This window comes from Ambystoma mexicanum, chromosome 2q (genome assembly GCF_040938575.1).
Source record: "Ambystoma mexicanum isolate Mex_15411 chromosome 2q, UKY_AmexF1_1, whole genome shotgun sequence".
NCBI classification, from domain to species: domain Eukaryota; kingdom Metazoa; phylum Chordata; class Amphibia; order Caudata; family Ambystomatidae; genus Ambystoma; species Ambystoma mexicanum.
The window spans coordinates 203,792,581-203,815,422 of record NC_090924.1 but is presented as its reverse complement, the minus strand read 5'-3'; the positions used below and the strand labels follow the sequence as shown (position 1 = coordinate 203,815,422).

Below are 22,842 nucleotides of genomic sequence, written 5' to 3'. Positions count from 1 at the left end.
GAAGAAGACGGGAGGATGGCGCCCCATCCTAGACCTGCGACGTCTGAACAAGTTCATCAAGGCGCAGAAGTTCCGGATGGTCACCCTCCAGCACGTCCTGGGTCAGCTGGAGGAAGGAGACTTCCTATCGTCGTTGGATTTGGAGGATGCCTACTTCCACATTCCCATCCTAAAGGGGCACCGGAAATTCCTCAGGTTCGTGGTCCAAGGGCGTCATTACCAGTTCAAAGCCCTTCCCTTCGGACTACGGTCGGCACCCAGGGTATTCACCAAGTGCCTCGCACCGGTGGCGGCGCAGCTGCGCCGCGAGGGGATCCACGTCTACCCCTACCTGGACGACTGGCTCATCCGCGCCAAGACGAGGGAGCTCGCCGTGGTCCACACGGCAAGGACCGTCCAACTCCTCACGGACCTGGGATTCTCCGTGAACTACGCCAAATCCCACCTGGTGCCCGCGCAAGTCGCACTGTTTCTGGGAGCGAGGCTCGACACAGTGTCCCTTCTGGCCTCCCCGTCGGAGGAGAGGACCAGGACCATCTTGGGCAAGGTGCAACGGATGTTCGTGGCCGACGCGGCCAAAGTGAGGTCCATCAAGTCCCTCCTCGGGATGAAAGACATCATCTACCTCATTCCCATGTGCAGGCTCCGGATGCGCCCGTTGCAAGAATTCCTGGATGCGCGCTGGATCCAGACGACGGGCAGCTTCGAGGAAAGGATCAAGCTCGACGAGAGCTTCCGACGAGCGATACGGTGGTGGGGCACCCGCGCGCATCTGACGGCGGGCATGGACTTCCAGGCCCCAGCCCACCAGGAGACTGTGACCACGGATGCCTCCCTGGAAGGGGTGGGGAGCGCACACCGAAATTCTGCACGCAAGGGGACTCTGGCTCCCGACGGAGAAGTCCCTGCATATCAACGTCCTGGAGCTCCGTGCAGTGTTTTGGGCCCTCAGGTCCTTCCTTCCGTCCCTCAAGGGCAAGGTGGTGAGGATCTTCACCGACAACACCACCACCATGTTTTACATCAGGAAACAGGGCGGAACCAGGTCCCCAGCGCTGTCCAAGGAGGCGCAGGACCTGTGGCATTGGGCCGTCGCCCAAGGGATTTTTCTGGTGCCGTTTCATCTGGCAGGGATAAAAAACACCATCGCCGACTCACTCAGCAGGGAGCTGCGCTCGTGCCACGAGTGGGAACTACGGCAGGATCTGGTGGATCGCCTCTTCCGACGGTGGGGCACACCCCAGATCGACCTGTTCGCGACGGCGACGAACACCAAGTGCCGGAGGTTCGCCAGCAGGTTTCCCCAGACGAGGAGCATGGGCGATGCTTTCTCGTTCCCCTGGGAGGGCCTGTTCCTCTACGCGTTCCCTCCTTTGCCTCTGCTAATCCGGCTCATCAACCAGCTCAAGAGGTCACGGTGCAGGATGATCCTCGTCGCACCTGCGTGGCCGAGGCAGATATGGTTCCCGGACTTGCTGGACTTGTCAGCGTCCCCGCCGATCAAGCTGCCGGCGGACGCGGATCTACTCTCCAGGGAAGGAGGCGCCATCCTCCACCACGACCCGAAGTCGCTGAACTTGCAGGCCTGGCTCCTGCAGCGCTAGAGTTTGGAGGATACGACATACCGGCCGATTGCAGAGAGGTTCTTGCAAAGGCCAGGGCGTCCTCGACTCTTAAATGCTACGGACACAAATGGAAGAGGTTCTCTGTCTGGTGCCGCGCACAGAAGATTAACCCTCTACGGATTACGGCTCCCCAAGTACTGCCGTACCTGCTGACGCTGGCCAAAGCTGGTCTGGCACACGCGTCCATCAAGATTCATCTTGCTGCGATCTCCCGATACACCAGAACCACGGGCCGGACGTCCTTGTGGTCTCATCGTCTGGTGAAAGAGTTCATGAAGGGACTGTTCAAATCGTTCCCGCCGGTGAAGGCTCCGGCCCCGGCGTGGGAGCTCAACGTGGTGCTGACCAAGCTCATGGGACCTCCGTTCGAGCCTCTGCACTCGACCCCGTTGAAGTTTCTGTCGTGGAAAACAGCTTTTCTTGTGGCCATCACCTCCGCACGACGAGTGGGAGAGATCCAGGCCCTTTCCTGCAAGGCCCCGTACTTGACTTTCCACGACACGAGGGTAGTGCTCAGGACGCACCCCTCCTTCATGCCCAAGGTACCGTCGGACTTCCATCTCAACGAACCCTTGGTGTTACCTGTGTTCTTCCCGTCGCCTTGGTCGCCGGCTGAGAGGACTTTGCACTCGCTGGATGTAGCTAGAGCGCTGAAGTTCTACGTGGACCGCACGAAGGGTTTTCGGAAGACGTCACAACTCTTTGTGAACTTTGGACCTGTCAATCAGGGGAAGGCTCTCTCGAAGGCTTCCATCTCCAGATGGCTCTCCGGCTGTATCATGTGCTGTCACCGGTTTGCAAACCGACCGCTGCCTGGCCGTCCGAGAGCCCATTCCACCAGAGCGATCGCAGCTACCACGGCGTTCCTATCTGGTGTGCCCCTGCTGGACATATGCAGGGCTGCTACGTGGAGGTCGACGCACACCTTCACGAAATTCTACTGCGTCGACCGGGATTCCAGGGAGGAGTCCAGGGTCGGCCAAGCAGTGCTGCGCAACCTGTTCGCCTGAGGTGAGCCTGGTGAGGAGGTAAGATGCTTAATGTTGAGTTGATGTGATGCTTGATGTTGAGCCTTTGCCACCTCCCGTGGTTGTGCATGTGTGTACTGCTATGTATTCTTTATTCATGAGCATGTGAATCCATGCCAGACCCCATGCTGGAGAAGGAACAAGTTACTTACCTGTAACTGTTGTTCTCCAGCATGGGTCTGGCATGGATTCACATGCGAACCCTCCCGCCTACCCCTCTGCGGCTCTTCACTTGGTCATACTGCCACTTCACGTGCTTCCAAATCTGAAGATGGCTGCCAGAGGCGGTGCTTAGGTAGAGGGCAGTCATTGGCTGTGGTCAGTATGACGCAGAGACCAGTGATTGGTTGTTACTACGAAAGACAGATCAGAAACGAAACTGATACTGGTTTTTTCTTTACCGAGGATTCCCAGCCTGACGACGGGGAATATTCATGAGCATGTGAATCCATGCCAGACCCATGCTGGAGAACAACAGTTACAGGTAAGTAACTTGTTCCTTCTGCTTTGCCTATCTGCTGCTTTCAAAGTTTGTACCGCCCGTAAATTGTCCGTTATCCTACTCCCCTGCCCCACCCATGTTGTGAGAATGCCTGTCTGCTGCATCCACTGCCCCCACCCCTCTGCTATCCCAAGATGCCCCTCCTATTCACTCTGTGCCTCCTACATTTTCCACCGTTCCCACTTGGTCACACTAAGGGGACCGACCGGCATCTGACTACTCTCTAACACCCCTCCCATCTACTTATGCCATCGCTCGACTGCTAGTTGCTTTTATGTTGTACTCCCCATTACTAGCTTGCCCTTTGCATGTTTCCCTCCCACCTGCAAATGCATATTTGATGTAGCACCCTGTACCATGAGGCGTGGCTCTCCAAATTGTGCACCCAAATCTATGTCGCTTTTTACCTACCTGTAACTGCATGTTTTGATGTAGCACCAAAGGTGAAGCTCTCCTGTGCATGTGACCTGTAACCAATGTGCGCTACCTCTGCAAGCCATACCCTGCGAGCTAATCATGCAATGACTGTATCCTGCTACCTCTGTAAGTAACTAATGTAATCAACCTTCTTAAGCTATAAGCGCCTAGATGCCTCTGGGTTTTGTGCATTATACAAATGACTAGATAAAGAAATAAATGCCTTTTGAGGGCACACTTCTTTTTGGTCTGAATGCAGGGATTATTCCTTAGAGAAATGTAAAGGAGTCAAAGATCGCTGCAAAGTCACTAGGCCTTGCTTGCGCAGCTGGCCAAACCTGCCTTCAACTTCGCCTCTAGGGGCAGGGGCTATAGGCGTTATGTGCCTTACAGCAGGAAGGCGCAGCTCCCACAAGCCAGGCAATGGCAGAAGCATTTCTTGTGCTCCGGAAGGGGCAGCGTTGGCTTCTGGAGGCCAACAGACAGCGGCGAGCCGGCTCTGCCCTCTAAGCCGCTTTGATTTCCCCTCTCACAACTTACCGGTTGGTGGATGGCTGCCAGAGCGTTGGCCCCAATGTTGGGAGATTACCTTTGACGCCTGGTCCCTAGAGCTTGTGCGGTGGGGCTATTGCCTGCCCTTCTTACAGAAACCCCATGACAGACCCCTACCACCTCCAACCCAACCGGGACAGGAGCTCCAGGAAGAACTGAGAGCCCTGTTGTTGGTGCCATGGAAGGAGGGTACCTCCCGAGCAGAGGGGATGGAGCTGGTATTCCCTGTATTTCCTAGTGCCGAAGAAGCGAGGAGGTCTTTGTCCCATTTTGGACCTCAGGGCTTTGAACAAGTTCCTGAGGAAAGACGAGATCAAGATGGTGACTTTGAGAGAAATTCTTCACTCTCTTGAATTGCAGGACTGGCTGGTGTCTATAGATCCACAGGACGCTTACTTTCATGTGCCGATACATAGGGAGCAAGCACTATCAGTTCAAGGTGCTTCACTTTGGGTTGACCTCTGCTCCATGGGTTTTCATCAAACCCATAGCAGTAGTCGTGGCTCACCTCAGGCGATCCGTAGTCCATGTATTCCTGTACCTGGATGACTGGCTGATCCAAAGGAAGTCAGCAGAGGGGGTTTTGTCTCACCTGGAGGACACTGGCTCTCTCCTCCACAGGCTGTGCTTCTACCTGTACTTTAAGAAGTCCCACCTGATGCCAGTCGAGAAGCTCCAGTTCATTCGGCGCAGTCCTAGACACTCGGGTGGGGATGGCCTCCCCTCATCCCTCTGAGGAGAGAGTCAACAGCATTGCGCAGATGGTGAACTGATTCCAGAGCCACTCCACCTTACCAGCAGCTTCCTTCCTTCTGCCTTTTAGGCGTCATGGCATCCTGTATCTTTCTAGTGCCAGAGGCCAGGTTGCTCATGAGATCTCTTCAATAGTTTTTTATGAGGCCAGTGGTCCCAATAACCTCGGGACACTCACGGACCGCCTCAAGATATCCAGGGCAGTGGTCGGCGACCTTGGTTGGTGGTCGACAGCAGCAGTCTTGTGGCGGGGAGCCCTTCTGGCTGCCCTGGCCTCAGGCCTGACTGGTCATGGAATGCGTCTCTGAAGGGTTGGGGCGCTCACTGCGATGACTTGCAGGGCAACCGTCTTTGGTCAGCGATGGAAGACAGGTGGCACATCAACAGGCTGGATTCTTAAGCCATCTGGTTAGCCTTGAAAGCGTTTGCTCCGTCTCTGTAGGGGAAGCATGTCCTGATTCTGACGAACAATACGGTGGCTATGCACGACCTGAACAAGCAAGGTGGCGTGCGCGCCCTCCCCTCTGCAGAGAGGTGATGCAGCTGTGGTTCTGTCTATTAGAGAACTGGATCTCTGTCTTGGCAGGTCATCTGGCAGGGAAAGAGAACTGTATGGCAGATGCTCTCAGCAGCCAGAGCTCGGTCTCGCACAAGTGGGAAGTGTGCCAGCAAGTCCTAGAGGAGGTCTTCTCTCACTGGGGTACCCATCAGTGGTCCTGTTTGCCACGGAGTCCAACAGGAAGTGCAGAGTGTTGCTTGAGGGGAAATCCCAGTGAACAGTTCGCTAGGAGACCTCATTTATGGTGGATTGGATCTTCGCTCTCCACTACGCCTTCCCTCTAATTCTTGTCATTACTTGCGTTCTCAGGAGGTTCAAGAAGTTTCCAGCAACCATGATCTTGATTGCCCCCGACTGGGCGAGGAGGACGTGGTACTCGCACCTTCTGGATCTGACCATCTGCCCACCTCTACGGTTGCCTCGCCGCCAGGATCTCCTAACCCAGTCGGAAGGTCGGGTGCTTCACCCGAACCCCGAGTCCCTCTACCTACATGCATGGCTCTTGAGAGGATGGGATACGATGACTGAGACCTCTCTGAGGAGATGCTTCAGGCTGCATGCAGACCATCTTCAAGATCTCTTTGTGTGTGCAGGTGGAGAAGATTCAGAGCGTGGTGCAGGGAATGCGAGATTCATCCTATCTGTTGTCCCACCACTTCAGTGGTGGAGTTCCTTCTGTCACTGGCCTCAGCAGGCCTTCAGGGCACCACAGACAAAGGATATCTGGCAGCCTTGTCTATGTTTAAGAGGTCCCCGGATCAGGGTTCATACTTTACAATCCCGGTGATGGCTCAATTCCTGAAGGGCCTTCTAAATAAGTTTCCGCAAATGGCCTTTGTTGTACCAGATTGGGATCTTAATCTGGTTGTGACATTTCTGATGGGGGGCTCCTTTTGAGCCCATGAATACTTGTTCTTTGCGGCTGCGCTCTTTGAAGACAGCTTTTTTTGTTGTTGCGATAACATCCGTCATGCTAGCTAGTGAATTGTGGGCCCTGTGCTGCAAACTGCCTTTTCTGCAGTTCTTTGGAGAGAAGGTGTCGCTCAAAGTAAGGCTGGGATTTCTACCGAATGTGGTGTCCAAGTGCCATCTCTCGCAGGCCATAGACCTTCCAGTCTTCTACCCACCACTGTACCCTTCTAAGTAAGAGGGGCGTTTCCATCGACTAGATCCCAAAAGAACCCTAGGTTTTTACGTCGCATGGATGTCTGAACTGAGAAAATGTAACCAACTCTTTGTAGCCTACTCTTTAGCCTGTAAAGGTCTGGCAGTAATGAAACAAACATTGTCCTGGTGGGTAATTGTGTTCGTAGCGGAGTGCTATCAGTCTGCAGGCAGGGATCTACCTTCTGGTATAAGGGAACACTCGGCTCGAGGGGTCTCTGCATCAACTGCCTTATAAAGGGGTGGGAGTTTTGGTTAGGGATATTTGTTGTGCAGCAACATGGTCCTTGCTCCACACTTTCACTAGGCACTACAGTCTAGATGATGCCTACGGGACTGATATTTGTTTTGGCAGGGCGGTGCTGCAAAATCTGTTTGTATAACTTTCTGCCGGCCTCCTTTGCCTCACTGCTTGGGGAGTCTATCAGATGAGGAATCGGGAGAGAAAGGCAATCCATTAAAGGAGAAATTACTTTACCGTAATGTTCTTTGTATGGATTCTTCTCCCGCAGATTCCTCATCTCCCCTCCCATCTATCCCCGCTCAGAAAGTTGGCGGTTGATGCGCATCTCTTTGTTAGAGGGTTGACACCTGGGATTGGCTGTTTTCTGTCTTTTATGCTGCATGTTAGGTTTCCAATTTGAAAAAAAAATTGACACTACAGGTTGTGGTGTTTTCGCATGTTTTCTTCTTCCCTTGAGCTGGTTAGCCTGTTTGTTCTCTCTGTGTTCCTATGCAGCGATCAATGGCTGGAAAAAAGGGGGGAAACTGAGGTGTTTGGGTCCTAGTGAAGTGGTGTATATATATATATATATATATATATATATATATATATATATATATATATATATATATATATATATATATACACAACGCCTGATGTCACATCCAGCGCTGACGATCGAGCAAGACTGGTCGCCGCCTGACTCGAGGTCGACTACGCCCCCTGTCAAATTTCCGAAGCAGCAGAAATGGATGAGGATATCTTTCAGATGAGGAATCTGCGGCAGAAGAATCCATGGAAAGAACATTACGGTATGTAATTTCTCCTTTATGAACGAGAGGCACACATAGTATGGGAACGGGTGAGTTGAGGAATGGAATGGGCACTTTTAACTTGGACAAAGTCATGTCATATGTTAATAGCACAGAAAGATTGGGCCTTAAAAGATAACCTGTATAAGGATGTTACTCGGCTGTCTTTTAGCACCTGTGAGGAACACCAGGGCTCGGACGTTTCATACTTCTATTCATTTTATGTTTCCTTAAGACATGCTTTGCCAAATGGATTGGCTGTCCATTGCTTCCTGGAGAGGCTTGATTCGCAGGGTGTTTGATTGCACCTACGGCCTGATCTGGACCCCATCTGGATCATATCCACATCAAATGTTAGGGCGATTTTGTTTAACTTTCGTATTAAGTGTAGAGGAGCACCCAAGGAAATACTGCCAGTGTGTTTTAAGTCAAAGCACCACTTTTGCTGCTTCTTGGGGGCTATAGGAGAGGTGCCCCTGCTTATTTTGTCCGAGCGTGAAAACTTGTCCTTTGACATAATAGCCGCACCCCAGTAAATGCCAGATGCTTTTCCTCCCTTCAGTTCCCATCTCAAATTTTCGTGATCGCTGCAGTTAGGCTTCTCAGTAATGGAACTCCAAAAATGGACCTCTCCTCTGTTACTCTTTTGTATTTTACTGGTTTGCTTTTGCCTCAATATTCTTTTTCTGCCACGTTAGACATGTTTGCTTTTGTTTCATTAGAGCACAGTTGCTGCTCTTTGTTTTGATGTCTAGTCAGGCATGATAGAATGCTAAGTCTTTGGCCAATATTGTCCACCCATTCTTCTTATATCGCAGAGGTGTGGTTTGCTATATTTGTATTGCATGTCTTTGCTGATAGTTTGTGGTGGGGTGGTTCGTAATATTTTTCACTTTAGCCTGTTTGTTAAACCATATCCACTTTCAGCTTCCCAGTGTGCTGCTTTGACAATGTTTTGTATTACTGCTAGGATTCTCTCACAAGTTAAAGTCCCCAATACCACCACTACATCGCACCCTCCAGCACATTGCTTTTAGGAATCTGACTTTCTTGCATGACTCCACGCTGCCTAGTCGATAGAATGTTGGTGTTCCCTCTGGATCCACATTACAAGTGTCTGCTGTCCATTATCACAAGATGCTCCTTTGAAGTCTGCGTATCTCCATCGTTCTCAAACAAAACTCCACGGTATACTTAAACATTGAAAAGGGGAAAAGGGCACCTTGCAAGTCCTGATATGCCCAGGTGGGAGTATACTTTTATACAATCACACAAATCAGGGTGCAAGATCACACCCACATTTCTTGTTGTACTCCTACACACAACAAACAATAATTCCAAGTTTCAGCAAGGTCAGAAGGATTATTGGCCTTGCGTTTTTATAAAATTTTCATACATTTTTCAATGTGAAGAGATAGAACCCAAAGACACTTCACTATTTACAATTTTTTATACAATAAAAATGGGTACAATCGAATCAACTGAACTGGATTTTGGTGAACAAACATGTTTTTCTTTTGTTGAACGACATTTTAAACTTTCCAAATAAAATGTGAACATAGAACAGAGCAAATTCTGGTGAACAAAGAACATATATCAGTGTATCGAGTGGACTCTGAGTTTGTGAAGAAATCGTCAACACTGTTGTGTTTCACCCCAAGGTGAAGCTGCTTGATGAAGCTTGTGTGGTGGGCCTTCATCAGGATGTTTAGCAGATGGTGTGGCGGTGTCCTGGGGTCTCTATCATAGTCTATCCTTTGCTATGGTAAAATCGAAAGAAATCCCTCTCTCAAGTGGATGGGGCAATCGATCACTAATATGTTGATGTACCTGGTTGCCTTTGATGGCCAGAACTTTGAATTAGTTTGCAAGCAGAAATGCTTCTGCATTCATTGCATTCCAGTGAGGCACGCGAGGAGCCACAGTTACCCGGTACATAATTTCTGCTTGCAATCGTGAAATTTATCCTCCGTGATTCCGATTGGTTAGAACTACAACTAATTCAAAGTTCTGGCCATCAGAGGCAACCAGTTACTTCAACATATTAGTGATCGATTCCCCATCCACTTGAGAGAGGGATTTCTTTCGATTTTACCATAGCAAAGGATAGACTATGATCGAGACCCCAGGACACGGCCAAACCATCTGCCAAATGTCCTGATGAAGGCCCACCACACACAAGCTTCATCAAGCAGCTTTACCTTGGGCCGAAACACAACAGTGTCGACGATTTCTTCACAAACTCAGTGTCCACTCGATACACTGATATATGTTCTTCACCAAAATTTGCTATGTTCTATGTTCACATTGTATTTGGAAAGTTTAACATGTCGTTCAATAAAAGCAAAACATGTTGGTGGTTCAAAAAAATCCAGTTCAGTTGATTGGATTGTACCTATTTGTATTATATACAAAATTGTAAATGGTAAAGTGTCTTTGGGTTCTATCTCTTCACATTGAAAAATGTATGAAAATAAAAAAAAAGCAAGGCCAACAATCCTTCTGACCTTGCTGAAACTTGGAATTATTGTTTGTTGTGTGTAGGAGTACAACAAGAAATGTGCGTGTGACCCATGCTTAAACATTGGGCATTTTAACTGGCTTTTGGCGTCCCTCCAGGATTTTCCCTACATCATATCCTCTGAATCGTAGTGTCGCTGCTTCTCCATTTGCCATTGGCAGACCTCTCTGTAGAGATCCACTTCCTCCTTCTATTTCACGTGTGCTTGTCGCCTGTATTGTCATTCAAGCGGCAATGTTATTTTGGCTTTTTAAATTTAATCTGCACGGTCACTCCATGTGATGTAGTATGTACTTCCTTCTGCAATACTAGTGTCTATGTCCCATATTGATGAGGGCCTACAAAAACATTTGCAACCTAAAGTTACTGACCCCCCCCACCCCCACAGTAAACATATAACTTCTACCACGCAAGCGGGTCCCCAACCACATACACACACAACTTTTATTGGGCCGAGCCACCAATTGCAGCCCCTCTGCATATGCGCACACATGTAGGCTTACTAATTTTACTTCAGCATCAACCTGACATTAGTGTTTGTCATTCTGACATAATAGCCAACTTTCCTGATTGCTCGGGGGACTTTACTGCATTTCTTCTACTGTTGCCTGATCTAAAGCTTCATATTTTTGTTATCACTATGTTTAAACATAGTCTTCATGAGAAGTTATTCCATGTGTCCATATACAGGGCTCGAAATTAAGATTGGCTAAGCAGGAGTTAAAAGCATCTCCTGGGTATCCAGCATTAAGCAGTGACCAGGAACTACCACTGGGGAATGAGGAGCTCTAGTACATAGCGTTCCGCAAGTTGAACTTTGATAGAAGATGAAAACACATTGTGTCCATTATTCATGATCCCTTATGCTTTAAATGTCATAGAGATGTGCACTAATGTTTATTTATACATTGCCCCAAATCCACAGAGTTAAATTTACATAGTTGTTTGTTTGGCATAAGGTGGCATAGGGAGCCAAAAATAGCTCCTGGTAGCTGATGTCAAGCTAATCAGGATGTGCTAGGCTACAAGCAAGAACGAATTGGCTCCCACCTCTCCTCAATTTCGATCCCGGATATATCTGTTCTGAAATGTCCCTGCACCCACCCACTGCTCCCTCTTTGTCTGGGCTTGTCACTGTCAACATTGTCCATTATAGCTGAACCCTGTTCATTACTTTTTGAAGATAAGTTCTTAATTACAGTATTTTAATTTTAGGTTTTCTGAACACACGCAACTCCAGACGCAGCAAAGAGCAGTTCAAGAAGCAATTCAAGTGAAGCTAAATGAGTTTGAACAGTGGATAACACAATACCAAGCTGCTTTCAACAGTTTAGAGGCGACACAGCTTGCAGGTTTACTTCAGGAAATTAGCAGCCAGATGGATTTAGGTAATATGTGTTCATTTTTGGACACGTGTCTCTTGTATTCTACCTTTTTTTGTTTTTTTGTTTTGTTAGTTATCTGTAGATTTTAGCCTTCTGATTTTGCCTGCTTCTGCAGTCGACATTTACAAAAAACATTTTCCAGCACTGCATTTATGTTGACATATTCATGCTCGGCTCTATTGTTTGACTTTTTTTAAAGCGTACTCCTCATTCCTGCGCCCTAGAAGAAAAGAAATGCTTCAGGTCCCACGAAGATCTTCAGGAGTCTAAGTATTTCTCAAAAGCTGTTCCCTTCCTAGCCTGGAAGCTGTATCAAATCATTGCCACCCTCTTCTGCAGTCTTTTGTTTATGTCTGGAAGATTTTAATTTACAACCAAAAGGGACAAGCCACTCTAGCCCCTTCAGCGGTCTGTCGAGCATTGTCAGATGATGTGGTGGCTTGAGAAATATTTCTATAGACACACTTGCAGGAATACAGCTCTGGGATCTTTCAGGTGCTCAGATCTGTGGTCTGCTCAGTCTAGGCAGCCATACTAGCACTTTCCGCAGCCGGCTTTCTGGCTTCGGCCTCTACCCCCCAGCACGATCGATTGCAGTCGCTTATGAGGCACAGTCGATGGTGGCCTATTTCAAGTGCCTAATTGAGGACTTTCTTCCACGCCCTGCTCCAGTTGCTCCTCCACTTCTGGCTGCACCAGCACATCCACAGGTAATTGTAAATTGTAATTGGCTTTTTATAACGCACTTAATACCCAGATGTTTCTAAGCGCAGACCCGGCTATCAAACCTGTGTTGCTCTGCATCGTCTTGCTTCCATGGCGAGTGCGTTGCCCCTGACCTCTCCTCCCGAGGTAGCTCTGGACATCAAGCTGCCTGAGCTAGCAGATAAGCCTATTGCCCCCAGATGTCTGATCCTCCTCCTCCTCCAGATTTAGGGGACAGTTCAGGTGCGATTCACCCCTATACAAAAGGCACCTGGGGGTGATGAGTTGGCATCATCAGCATACCTTTCATGAGGCTTGACTGTGTGGTAATCTTCCTAGGTCTGGCAGCACCTGCCGAACCTCCCCTGGAAGCAAGCATTTTGGCAAGCATGGTATCAGAGCTATCCATAGATCCAGTGTTCTTTGCAGGGCACCTGTGGAGAGGCTGATCCTATAAGATGGGCGCAGGAGGTGTACACTGACGCATACCGGTTGCAGAGGTGCATAACTCCTGCATGCAGCTCGCCTGTACTCCGCCAGTGATTGGCAGTGCGCCATGGGCTGTGGAGAGCACCTGGATCAGAGACCGAGAGTGGCAGGCGGCACATAAGGGGGCGCATAGCTGATTTGGAGACCACCTGGAGCTGCCCCTTCACCCCTTTGGGGTCAAGCTAGCTGTATATCTTCTTGAGCTGGCCTTGCCTTATTGAGAGACTTTGGGGTGGTGTGGTCAGAGTGGGCCCTCCTAATGTGTGTGTGGTCTTTGGTTCAATCACCTCTTTGGGGTAGGATATCCTCCAGAGGGCCAGCATGGTGCAGCTCGAACCTCATGGACCTGAAGCAGAGACTAGGCCCACAACGCTCCTATGACACGTGCTTGTCACGAGCATACCTCAGTCCAACACATTGGACAACTATACACCCCACAAAGGGGCCGAAGGTCACACAGCAGGGATCTCGGCAGACGGAGAACGACGACAGGTGACTCAGAACTAATTACATTAATGTTAGAGGAGATTCGTAACAGCCGGACAATACTGCCGGACAATACTGGAGGCCACCATTGGGAAAGTGGGCTTGGAAATAATGTGGTTGAGGGCTGACCTAATGGTCACTGAAAAGGACACAGACGGTAAAAGACCAGATTTCCTCATTCGAAGAGGGTTTAGCTGCCATAAAGGGGAAAATATTGCTTCTACAGAAAGTGTCTGGAAGGCAGAAAAAAGTTGGAAGGGTGCTTTAAAAGGAACAATATTTGCATTGGGAGGAGAATCCATGGAGCTCTTTTAGGAGAAATGGCTTTCAGAAAAACTTGTCAAAGTGGGCCTCTCACCCTTCCCAGTTGAAAGCACAAAAAGGGTGCCAGCCAGGCTCCCACCTTCTGGAGCCTTTTTCGGGGATTATTGCTATGCTGTTTCAGGCACTTGGTTGCAGTACTCCAAAACCGAGGAAAGGGGCACAGTCATGATGGCCAACGCGCTGCTGTTCCCGGACTTCACACATGAGGACTAGAGATTGCAAAAGTATTTTTAAGGATTTAAGTGTGAAATGAGAAGCAGGATGTCGGGTGCATGCTACTTTTCCCAGCCAAGTTAAAGGTGATTAATGGAGGACAAACAATTTTTCATTTCCCAAGTAATACCTGGGATTGACTGAAAGGGGATGCAATTTGCACTGACACGTGCCTGGCAGGGGATCGGAACAGGAGCAGAAGAGATATCGGACAGATCCCAGGCAGGGGAGCTCGTTTGAGTCCTCTGGTCCTCCAGGGCAGGGGCCATTGGAGAGGGTCAGGTTGGCAGATGATGGGACACTAAGGCTGGACTGCTCAGTGGATCCTAACTGAAATGGCTTTGCCCATCAATGACGAGAACTGCCTCCGTTGGTGGAGCAGACATGTACCCGCTAATATTACTGGGAATCAAAAAATGTTTGGGGACTGCTCAATTTGACCTTTGGCTGGGTTGCGGGAAGTGTTGGGAGATGTTCTAGGGTTAATTCTGAGTGCAGGTGTTCTAAAGCCCAGGGTTATAAGAAACCAGGGTAAGGGGAGTGGAAGTGTCCTTATTCTAGGATTGGGTTGCTGGGGTCGAGTTTGACGAGTGCTTAGGAAGGGGGGAGAGCCCTCTCTAGCTGCTTATTATGGACCCTGCTTACCTGCCCACTGTTCTGTTTCAGCTGTTGTCTGCATTGTTAAATTGTTATATTGTTTTCTTGTTAATGGGTCATGGGAGGAGGGGGGGAGAAGGAGACTGCAACAGATGCTTCTAGTGGTTGGAAGTCTGGTGTAGGGGGGCAGAAGCCAAAGGTTTTTGGGGGTAGGGATTACTGGCATGTAGGGCATCGTGATACCATGGTTAGGGAAGTGCAATGGAGAAGTATTTGCCAATGGTGAAACTATTCCCACGGCAGCGTCAGAGGAGGGAAACAGGCAAGCTTTTACCCATAAAACGTCCTACAGAGGTCACATACATAGAAAGGTACATTGTGACTAGATTGGAATTTGGGGGCCACAATTAAATGTAAGGCCCGGTATGTGAAATGGCTAGGAGATACTTTTAAGAGGAACAATGGCTTAGTTTTTGAGGTGTTCTAATGCTCCAAGAAACACATCTGGAGGGCAATAATTGTACATTTTGGGGAAGGGGGCGTCTAGGGTGTTACATGCTGGATTTGCTAGTGGCTCTAGGGGAGTGCAATTATGGTTTAAAAAATACATTCTCTGGGACACAGGATCTCACAATTGAAAAAAGGGGATGCTATGTGTGTTACAGCTAGAGTGGGCCAGGACCTGCTCACTTTGATTCATGTTTATGCCTGCCCCTTGGCCAGGAATGGGCTGAAGAGGGAGGTGAGGGATTCGATTCTTGGGTCAGACTCTGACATGGGCGGTGACTTCAGTGATACAATGAATATGTGGAGAGACAACCTGACCAATGCCACATCCAGGGGTAAACGGCCCACAAAGCTACACGAATGTGCAGGTGGGCTGGGCCTAACAGATGTTTGGAGGGAGCGGCACCCGAACACAAACAGCTTTTCATTTCACTCAGGGAACTATGGCTCCATGTCACATACTATTTTACTACACCAGGGAACAGGCCCACAGGGTTAAGGGTGCGGTTTACCTCCAGAGGGGCTTTACAACCACTTACCTTTATTGGAGTGGGGTTTGGGAAGGAACAAGTTACAAGGGGCCTGGCGTTTAAACGCCCATCACCTGACTAATGTTAGAGACATGCCGAGAGAGGCCACCAATCACTTCTTTGGAAAATCAGGGCTTTGTTGACAGTCCAGTGACAACGTAGGAAGGCCTACAAGACACTAATTGGGGGATTGGCGATCAGAGGTCAGGGAAAAAGTGATGGGAAAAGACGTAAAGAGTTTAGAAGGGCTGAGTCCAGGGTTTTGGAATTGGAAGGGGGGTGTTGTAAAGCTGGACAACACAGGTGGAATTGAAATTTGCTTGGGGCAGGTTGAGGGCAATCTCCCTTGACTAAGTAAAACATTCAATCTGGCTGAGTAGATGAAGGGTATATGAGCACAGGGACAAGAGCAGAAGGTTATTAGCTTGGCTGGCAAGACTGCAGGATAGTAAGTGGGTGACTGTCACCGGGGATGATGCTGGGGCCTTATATTTCAAGGAGCAGGAAGCAGCAGATGTTTTTGCAGCCTTCTCTGAAACATTTTACAACACGAGAAGTGGGAGTGGGGATGGCTTCCTATCTGGAGACCATCCGGCTAAGGAGGCTGTCGGTTGCCCAGAGGGAAAACTTGGAGTCGAATCTGGCATTATCAGAATTTGAGCATAGAAATGGCTACAAATGGGTAAAATCCCAGGTCCCAATGGTTTTCCTCCAGAGCTGTGGAAATTGTTCAGAGTAAAGGTGAGCCGTCATCTGCTGGCCTTGTTTCAAAGAAGTAGAGACGATGGGATACTTCCTCGGGATCTTGGGAAAAGTGTCACTACTTTGATCTTAAAAGGGGGGAAACACCAGGAGCTTTGCTAGTCCGACAAGCCAATCTATTCTTAATGGGGAGGTCAAGGTCTTGGCAAAGGCACTGGCCAATAGATTTCTAGAGCTCCTGCCCACTTAATTCACAGGGAACAGAACGGTTTCATTCCAATAAGAGCTACAAACTTAAATCTGCGCAGGCTTTTTGGTGTCATTTCAGCAGCAGAGTGGTTACCCATTTACCACAATGTAATCTTGCCCTCAATTCGTACCAGGCCTTTGACTTGATTACTGGAGATATTTATGGACGGTCCAGCTATCTTATCAGTTGGGTGAAATTAGGGAAGGTGGTAGACAAGGTATGACGCACCTTGATGGGCAAGACAAAAGATGGGATGAGGTTGCCGATGGACCAACCTCTGTTGGTAAATAGGCTGATACACAAACTTAGGACTGTGCAGGGCCAACAGGGTTGGCTTTAAAGAGGAATGCAAAATATGGGCAATGTGATTGGAGCCGAATGCGTAATACCCTTACAGGACCTCTGGAACACATTTTGAGGTGGGCACACCCATGTTTTACCAAAATGTTTCAGCTGCAACATGGGCTCTGGGCATGGCTGAGGATGGACCTAGATTTTCCCCTGGAGTCTTCATTGCTCAGGGTAACAGTGACTGTGAAATCTGAAGACAAACCAAGGGTACCTGGTTCCTCCTGACTAGTAGCCCTTGCACTGCCTCTGGGCCTACCGCGCACTTAGGGGCTGTAACTGGAACACTACAGTCCCCTGTCTGCTTGCACTTAACCCAAGCCATGCTGCCCTTACTGCAGAGTGTTGATGTGATTGTGCGAGAAGGTGAGGTTTTGGCTTGGTAGTGAAGGTGGTTCTGCAGTCTGTGTGATTGTGTCGCAAGTGAGTAGTCCAGATAGAGTGGGGAGTGATTGTGAAGCAAATTAACCTGAGTGAAAGGAAGGGGGAAGTGATAGGTTGGAGGGGCGTAGTGGTGGGCAGTGGAGCGTAGGGGAGGAATTGCGAAATGGAGTGGGAGGTAGAAGTAAGAAAGAGTGGAGGCCAGAGCTAGAAGTAGTGAGACATCAGAGGCACAGCAGAGTGGTGGGATGAGCAAGTGGAACGGTGTAGTGAGAGTAGAAAGGCAGAGGGAAGCTTGGGTGAACCTGTCTGAATTCATCCAAGTAAGTGCAAGGCACTATCCCAATTCCCCATTAGAACACAAACCTCTGGATAAAGTAGGAAAAGTTAGGAGTCATTTAGATAGCCAGCATTTTGGGGGGATGGAGGGGGTTGAAACCAGTACTATAAGACAAGTGAATAGACGTATAAACATTTGGTAATGCTAACCGGCAGTTATGGACATCTGGGTTAGGGAGGTGGTCAAGACAAGAGAGGGGTGGCACTAGGCCACACAAATAACCTTTGTACTTGTTTCTGTGACGATGTACATCCAGTGAACCTTTTGCAATGCTACAAAGATCTGGACTGGCATAACTATTCTGATTTGTTGTTGACGACAAGTTGTTGGAGCTGGAGAGGTCCAGAATCATCTTCATTTAAACCTCTGCCTCCACTCCCTTGTCTTTCTTCAGACCTCTAATGAAGCTAGATCAAAAAACAAGGGAACTTCCATGATCGCTTTCAGAGGCAGTAACTTGAAACTCCAAGTTCCATGGAAGATTTTGGGGGAAGGAGGATTGAGCTGGAGAGAGTGGTCCCAGAGTCTGTACCCAAAATGGACTGCAGACAGGGTCCAATGGTTTGATATCTGCAACCAGGCTGGGAGGAAAGGGAAGATGTTGCCCCTAATTGGGAGGAGGTATGGAACTGGCTTTAGAAGTAGTCAATTCTTCTACTTTTTTGTCCAGGTGGTCACTGAGCTGAAGTACTTGGGACGATTTCTCACGCCTGCTTGGAAGACCTTCTGAAGTGGTGTCATTAGTTATATTATTATTATAATTGTTCTTTTATAACGTGCTTAATACCATGGATTCTAAGCACGGATAGGGATTCAAACCTATGTTGCGCTGCGTTGTCTTGCCTCTAAGACAAACGCGTTGCCCTTAAGCTATGCACCTTTGTCATGTCTGTGACCTGTTCTGGAAAATTGTCAAGGAGGGATGAGTCCTAGAAGATGAAGAGTCTGGGGAAGGTGTACACGGAGATGGAACCACCATGAGTGCTGGAGCCCTAAACTTGGCGCCTTGTTTTTTTATAATAAAAGCCACCCATTATGGAGTCGACCAAATAATTTTGGCTCACTCAGGACAGTCTCTTGAATGGAATTGGCAGGTTTTTTTCGCTTTTGTTTGAAACAACGGCTGTCAACACTTCTGTTTCATGAGGCGTGTGATCCACGACCTGCTGGGCCAAGTATTTCTTGATCCTCATCAGCCTCTCTTGAAAAGCCCACAGGGAAGAGAAGCTCCCATATTATACTCGAGGGTATACAATGGACGGTCTGCTGCACCCTAATCCCTTGATGCTGAGGAACTGCTTTAACTGGGGCTGCTGGTGTAGCCGGAGTGGGCAAGGGTATTTGAGTAATGGCAGTGGTCACCTGAAGTGATGGTTTCAACATCAGAATCCCATGCACTCAATAGGCCCTCCCTCCCGGCACACCGGAAACCAAGGGGACCAGACCAGCAGAGTTTGAGTGGGCACGTGTGATGTAACAAATTGTTTGAAAAATTCCCTGATGGCATAGGAGGCAATACACAAATGAAAACTTTGCATGAGGGAATCCTAACTGGAGTGGACCCCCCTACACCCTGGACCAAGTAAATTATATACCTCAGTCCTTGCCATGTCCTGAATGTGATTAAGAAATGATTGACAGTTGGAATAGGGCTGACTCGATGGCCCTCAAAAGGGGGCTAACCAGTCCACTCAAGTTACTCATTACACGTAACTGAGGAAGAGCAGGGTGCTATGGTGAGAGATTGAAACCGGTAGATGATGCTGTGACTGTGGCAGGAGTGTGTGAAGCAGTTGGGACTGTGACCTCTTGCATCTGAGGACTGCTGCTATAAGGGATATATATAGGCCTACTGGATCCCTCCAATGAGTTTGGCATAGTCTGAGCCCGAATGAGGGAGCTACCCCTTGGCAATGCAGCTGGTAAGCAAAGACCGCAAGTTTTGGCGTGTAGCAGTACTACTGCCACACTAAGCTTCAACCACATCCACACAGTAAAAAGGACAGATTGTAAGGACTGAATGGTGCATTGCTGAGCAGGCATGACAGAGGTCCCTGGTAGAGGCTGGTCAAAGTTGTGCATACACTTTGCACGGTTTTCTCTCTTTTATTTAAAATTTCTTCCACTATGTTGCATTCTCTTGACCCATGCCATTCCCAGGGACAACATCCCATAAGTATGGAGGGGAACACATTATTTGTTTCTACTGCCTTAAGTGCGCTGACATGATCAACTAATGTAAACCTTGCTGAATGTCCAGCTTGACTATAGATCTGCTTTTTCTAAAAACCTCCTTATATTCATGCATTGAGAGTAACGTATTGTGATACTACTAAGACTTCTAGGGCCACAGCCCCGGATGCGCTCTGTAAGTTGATATTAAAGGGAGACCCTAAATGGTGGGCACAAATCTTATCTGCCTTATTTTACTCAGGTCTGTGATGACTGATTGTTCCCCATTAATGGAAATCCACTATCCTCATCCCAGTCTCCTGCTGGAGCTTCTCACGGCTTGCGTTAGGGAGAAGAGTCTGTTGTCTTCAGACAGGTTTTAGGAAGGGCAGTGGGACCACCCACTCTATATGGTCCTTGCTCACCCTTGTATCAGACACCAAATGCTACCCGGAAGTGCCTTCATACATGTGTTTCATTGATTACACAGCTGCCTTCGACAGCGTAATTGGAGCTAAGCTCTGGAGAAATTCGGAAGCATGGAGCATAGACCATCACTTCTTTACTTTATTAGGACTCTCTATGGTGACATGAAGGTCAAGATCAGACTTTCTTATGAGGAGCTCGTATCAAGCTTGATCAATACGTCACAGGGTCTGAAACGGGTGCCAGTTGGCTCCCCTACTATATAATCTATACACTTCAGAACTGCCCACAATTCTGAGCAGAATTCCCATCCCCCGAGATATGGGAAGATCACCCTCCCCCAGGGTCGGATTGGCCCCTCGGCCTTTCGGCCCGTGGCTGGGCTGAAATCGTCCCTGGCGAGTGGGGGCCGGTTTGGAAGAATATTTTTTTTTTAAAACAAATTATTTTTTTCAAATTCTTTTTTTTTTTTCTTCCAAAAAGCCTTTCATCCTTCTTAGGTCGATAAATGAGTACCAACACAGGTTGGGTGATATTGTATGCATATTTGTTCTATAAAAAAGAGCTTAACCGTAAGTGCTTGGATTCACAGTAATTTAGTGTACTTAGGCGACAATGCTATTTGATGCCACTTCCTGTTTTGTGAAGGGGTGAAAGGTCGTGTTTCATGCTTCCTGGGATGTCACTTTGGGGTGCGGTCAAATGACATCACTTCTGGTGATGTCATCAGAGGTCAAGGTTCATGAGGCAAGGGGTGGGGCCACATTATTTTGGGTGACCGGGCCTATTTCTTGTCAAAGTCTGACCCTGCCCTCCCCTGCTTATTATATGCAGATGATACGGTAGTCTTAGACAGTATTCCTTCAAGACTACAACAATCCCTTAACGCCCTACATATGTTTTCCTCAGAGCATGGCCTGGTACCCAATGCAGCAAAAACTAAAATAATGAGCTTCAGCAAGGGAGCTTATGGTGCTCAGTCATTTGTTTGGCGACTGGGGGGAGTTAAGCTGGAGCAGGTAATTGAATACCGATACTTGGGAGTATCCATTAGACCCTCCTTGGAGCGAGGCGTTGAAGTTTGCTATAGATCACCTAGGGCAGTTGGCTGCTGCCTCTTGTAAAGGAGTGGGAAGAGCCATAAACATGTAAATACCCAATAAAGTAGATTGGGGCTCCCATATGTGCCTGGGGTGATGGCTGCTTTCCTGCCTATAAAGCGCATGAGACTCAGAGTTAAAGTCACATCCCTTTGTGTGCCGAGAAAGACGCATGCAGAACGGGCGTTCCATGCAGCGCCAGCTAAGGTGTCTACAATTGAGCATTTGACTTGCCTGTTACCATCATGCCTTCCAAGATGGCCGTTTTTCTGTTTCATTGTGAATGTTGCTTCCATCTTCTGGGCCAGCTCCTGCCTCCCTCTCCCATTGGTTGCCTTGGCCCCCTTTAGCCAATGGCTGCAACCGAGAGGCGGGAGCCGGCCACACTGTCGAAGGCTCACTACGAGGCCCTCCCTCCATCCACCCTTCTCACTTTCCTTTCTCCGACCTGGATGAGCCCCTTCCCTCTGCTCCCCATTACCCTCCACCTGCGCTGGACTGCCAATACTGATGCGCTTCAATGGGGGTAAGGAATCTGCAAATTGGAAATTTCATTCGTGATGCGACGAGCGACGCTGCAAATTGTGACAAAAAGCACCTTTCCATCGTGCGGGCATACTTTGCTTTGTTTGTTGTGCATTTCCGCACTCTTTGCATTACCCACTTGGGTAGACATTATTAGAGCAATTGACTTGCCTGTTACCATCATGCCTTCCAAGATGGCCGTTTTTCTGTTTCATTGTGAATGTTGCTTCCATCTTCTGGGCCAGCTCCTGCCTCCCTCTCCCATTGGTTGCCTTGGCCCCCTTTAACCAATGGCTGCAACCGGGAGGCGGGAGCCGGCCACACTGCAAAGGCCCACAACAAAGGCCCTGTCTACCGCTGTCCACCGCGGTACGCCAGATCGCCTGCCCCGCCGTGAGTATCTGTGTGCCCGCCCGTGAGTGTCAGTGTGCCCTCCCGCCCCCCGTGAGTGTCTGTGTGCCCCCCCGTGAGTGTCTGTGTGCCCCCCACCCCCTGTGAGTGTCTGTGTGCCCCCCTTGCTTGCTCCCCCCTTTTTTGCTCTGCGTTTCACCCCCCCTTCCTGCCTCCTTCCCTCCCCCCCCTCCTTCACTTCCATCCTCTTCCACTACCTTCCTACTCCCCTCCCCATCTTCTTTCTCCCTCTGTCTTCACCCTCCTAGCACTTACTCCTACCATCGGTTCCTTGACTCTTGAAAGCAGCTTGTCGGTCTCCCCTCCTCCCCTCCCTCCCCCCCCCCCGTGTTCTCCCCTTCTACCCCTCCCCTGCTCTTCAATTTTGTCACCGACATTTTGCTTAGTAGCGTGCCTTGTTCTCCTTCCCCCTCCGTCCTCTGCCCCCCCCTCCCACCCCGCCTCTTGTTTACCACCTGCACTGCGTAAATTGTCGTCAGACATAGTAATGTTACTGCTTGCTTTGTTCTCCTTCCTATCCATTACCTCCTGCCTTACTTGTTCTATGCACTTGCACTATCAGAAATGTCGACAGGCCTATTATGATAGTTATTTTCACATTCTGTATTGCTTCAAGGACTTTGCTGAATGTAACTGTATTCTCCTATGTCCCCTCCCTCCTTGAAGCGCTTTGAAACACATTGTGTATAGGCGCTATATAAATAAACTATCATATCATATCATACATGTGGTGTGCACATCACTCGGCCTCAAGTATACATAGCTAACAGCGGAACGGCTCCAGTATTGAATAAA

At 48.9% G+C, this 22,842-nt stretch overlaps 1 protein-coding gene across 1 annotated transcript in view; it reads left to right on the top strand.

Annotated features, from left to right (window-relative positions):
• The window catches only part of SMG1 (SMG1 nonsense mediated mRNA decay associated PI3K related kinase), a 2,768,248-nt gene that overhangs the window by 1,781,101 nt on the left and 964,305 nt on the right, over window positions 1-22,842 (top strand). Inside the window, exon 47 of the mRNA XM_069647131.1 lies at window positions 11,372-11,544. Coding sequence (XP_069503232.1) covers window positions 11,372-11,544 — 173 coding nt within the window. The remainder of the gene's footprint in view (window positions 1-11,371; window positions 11,545-22,842) is intronic.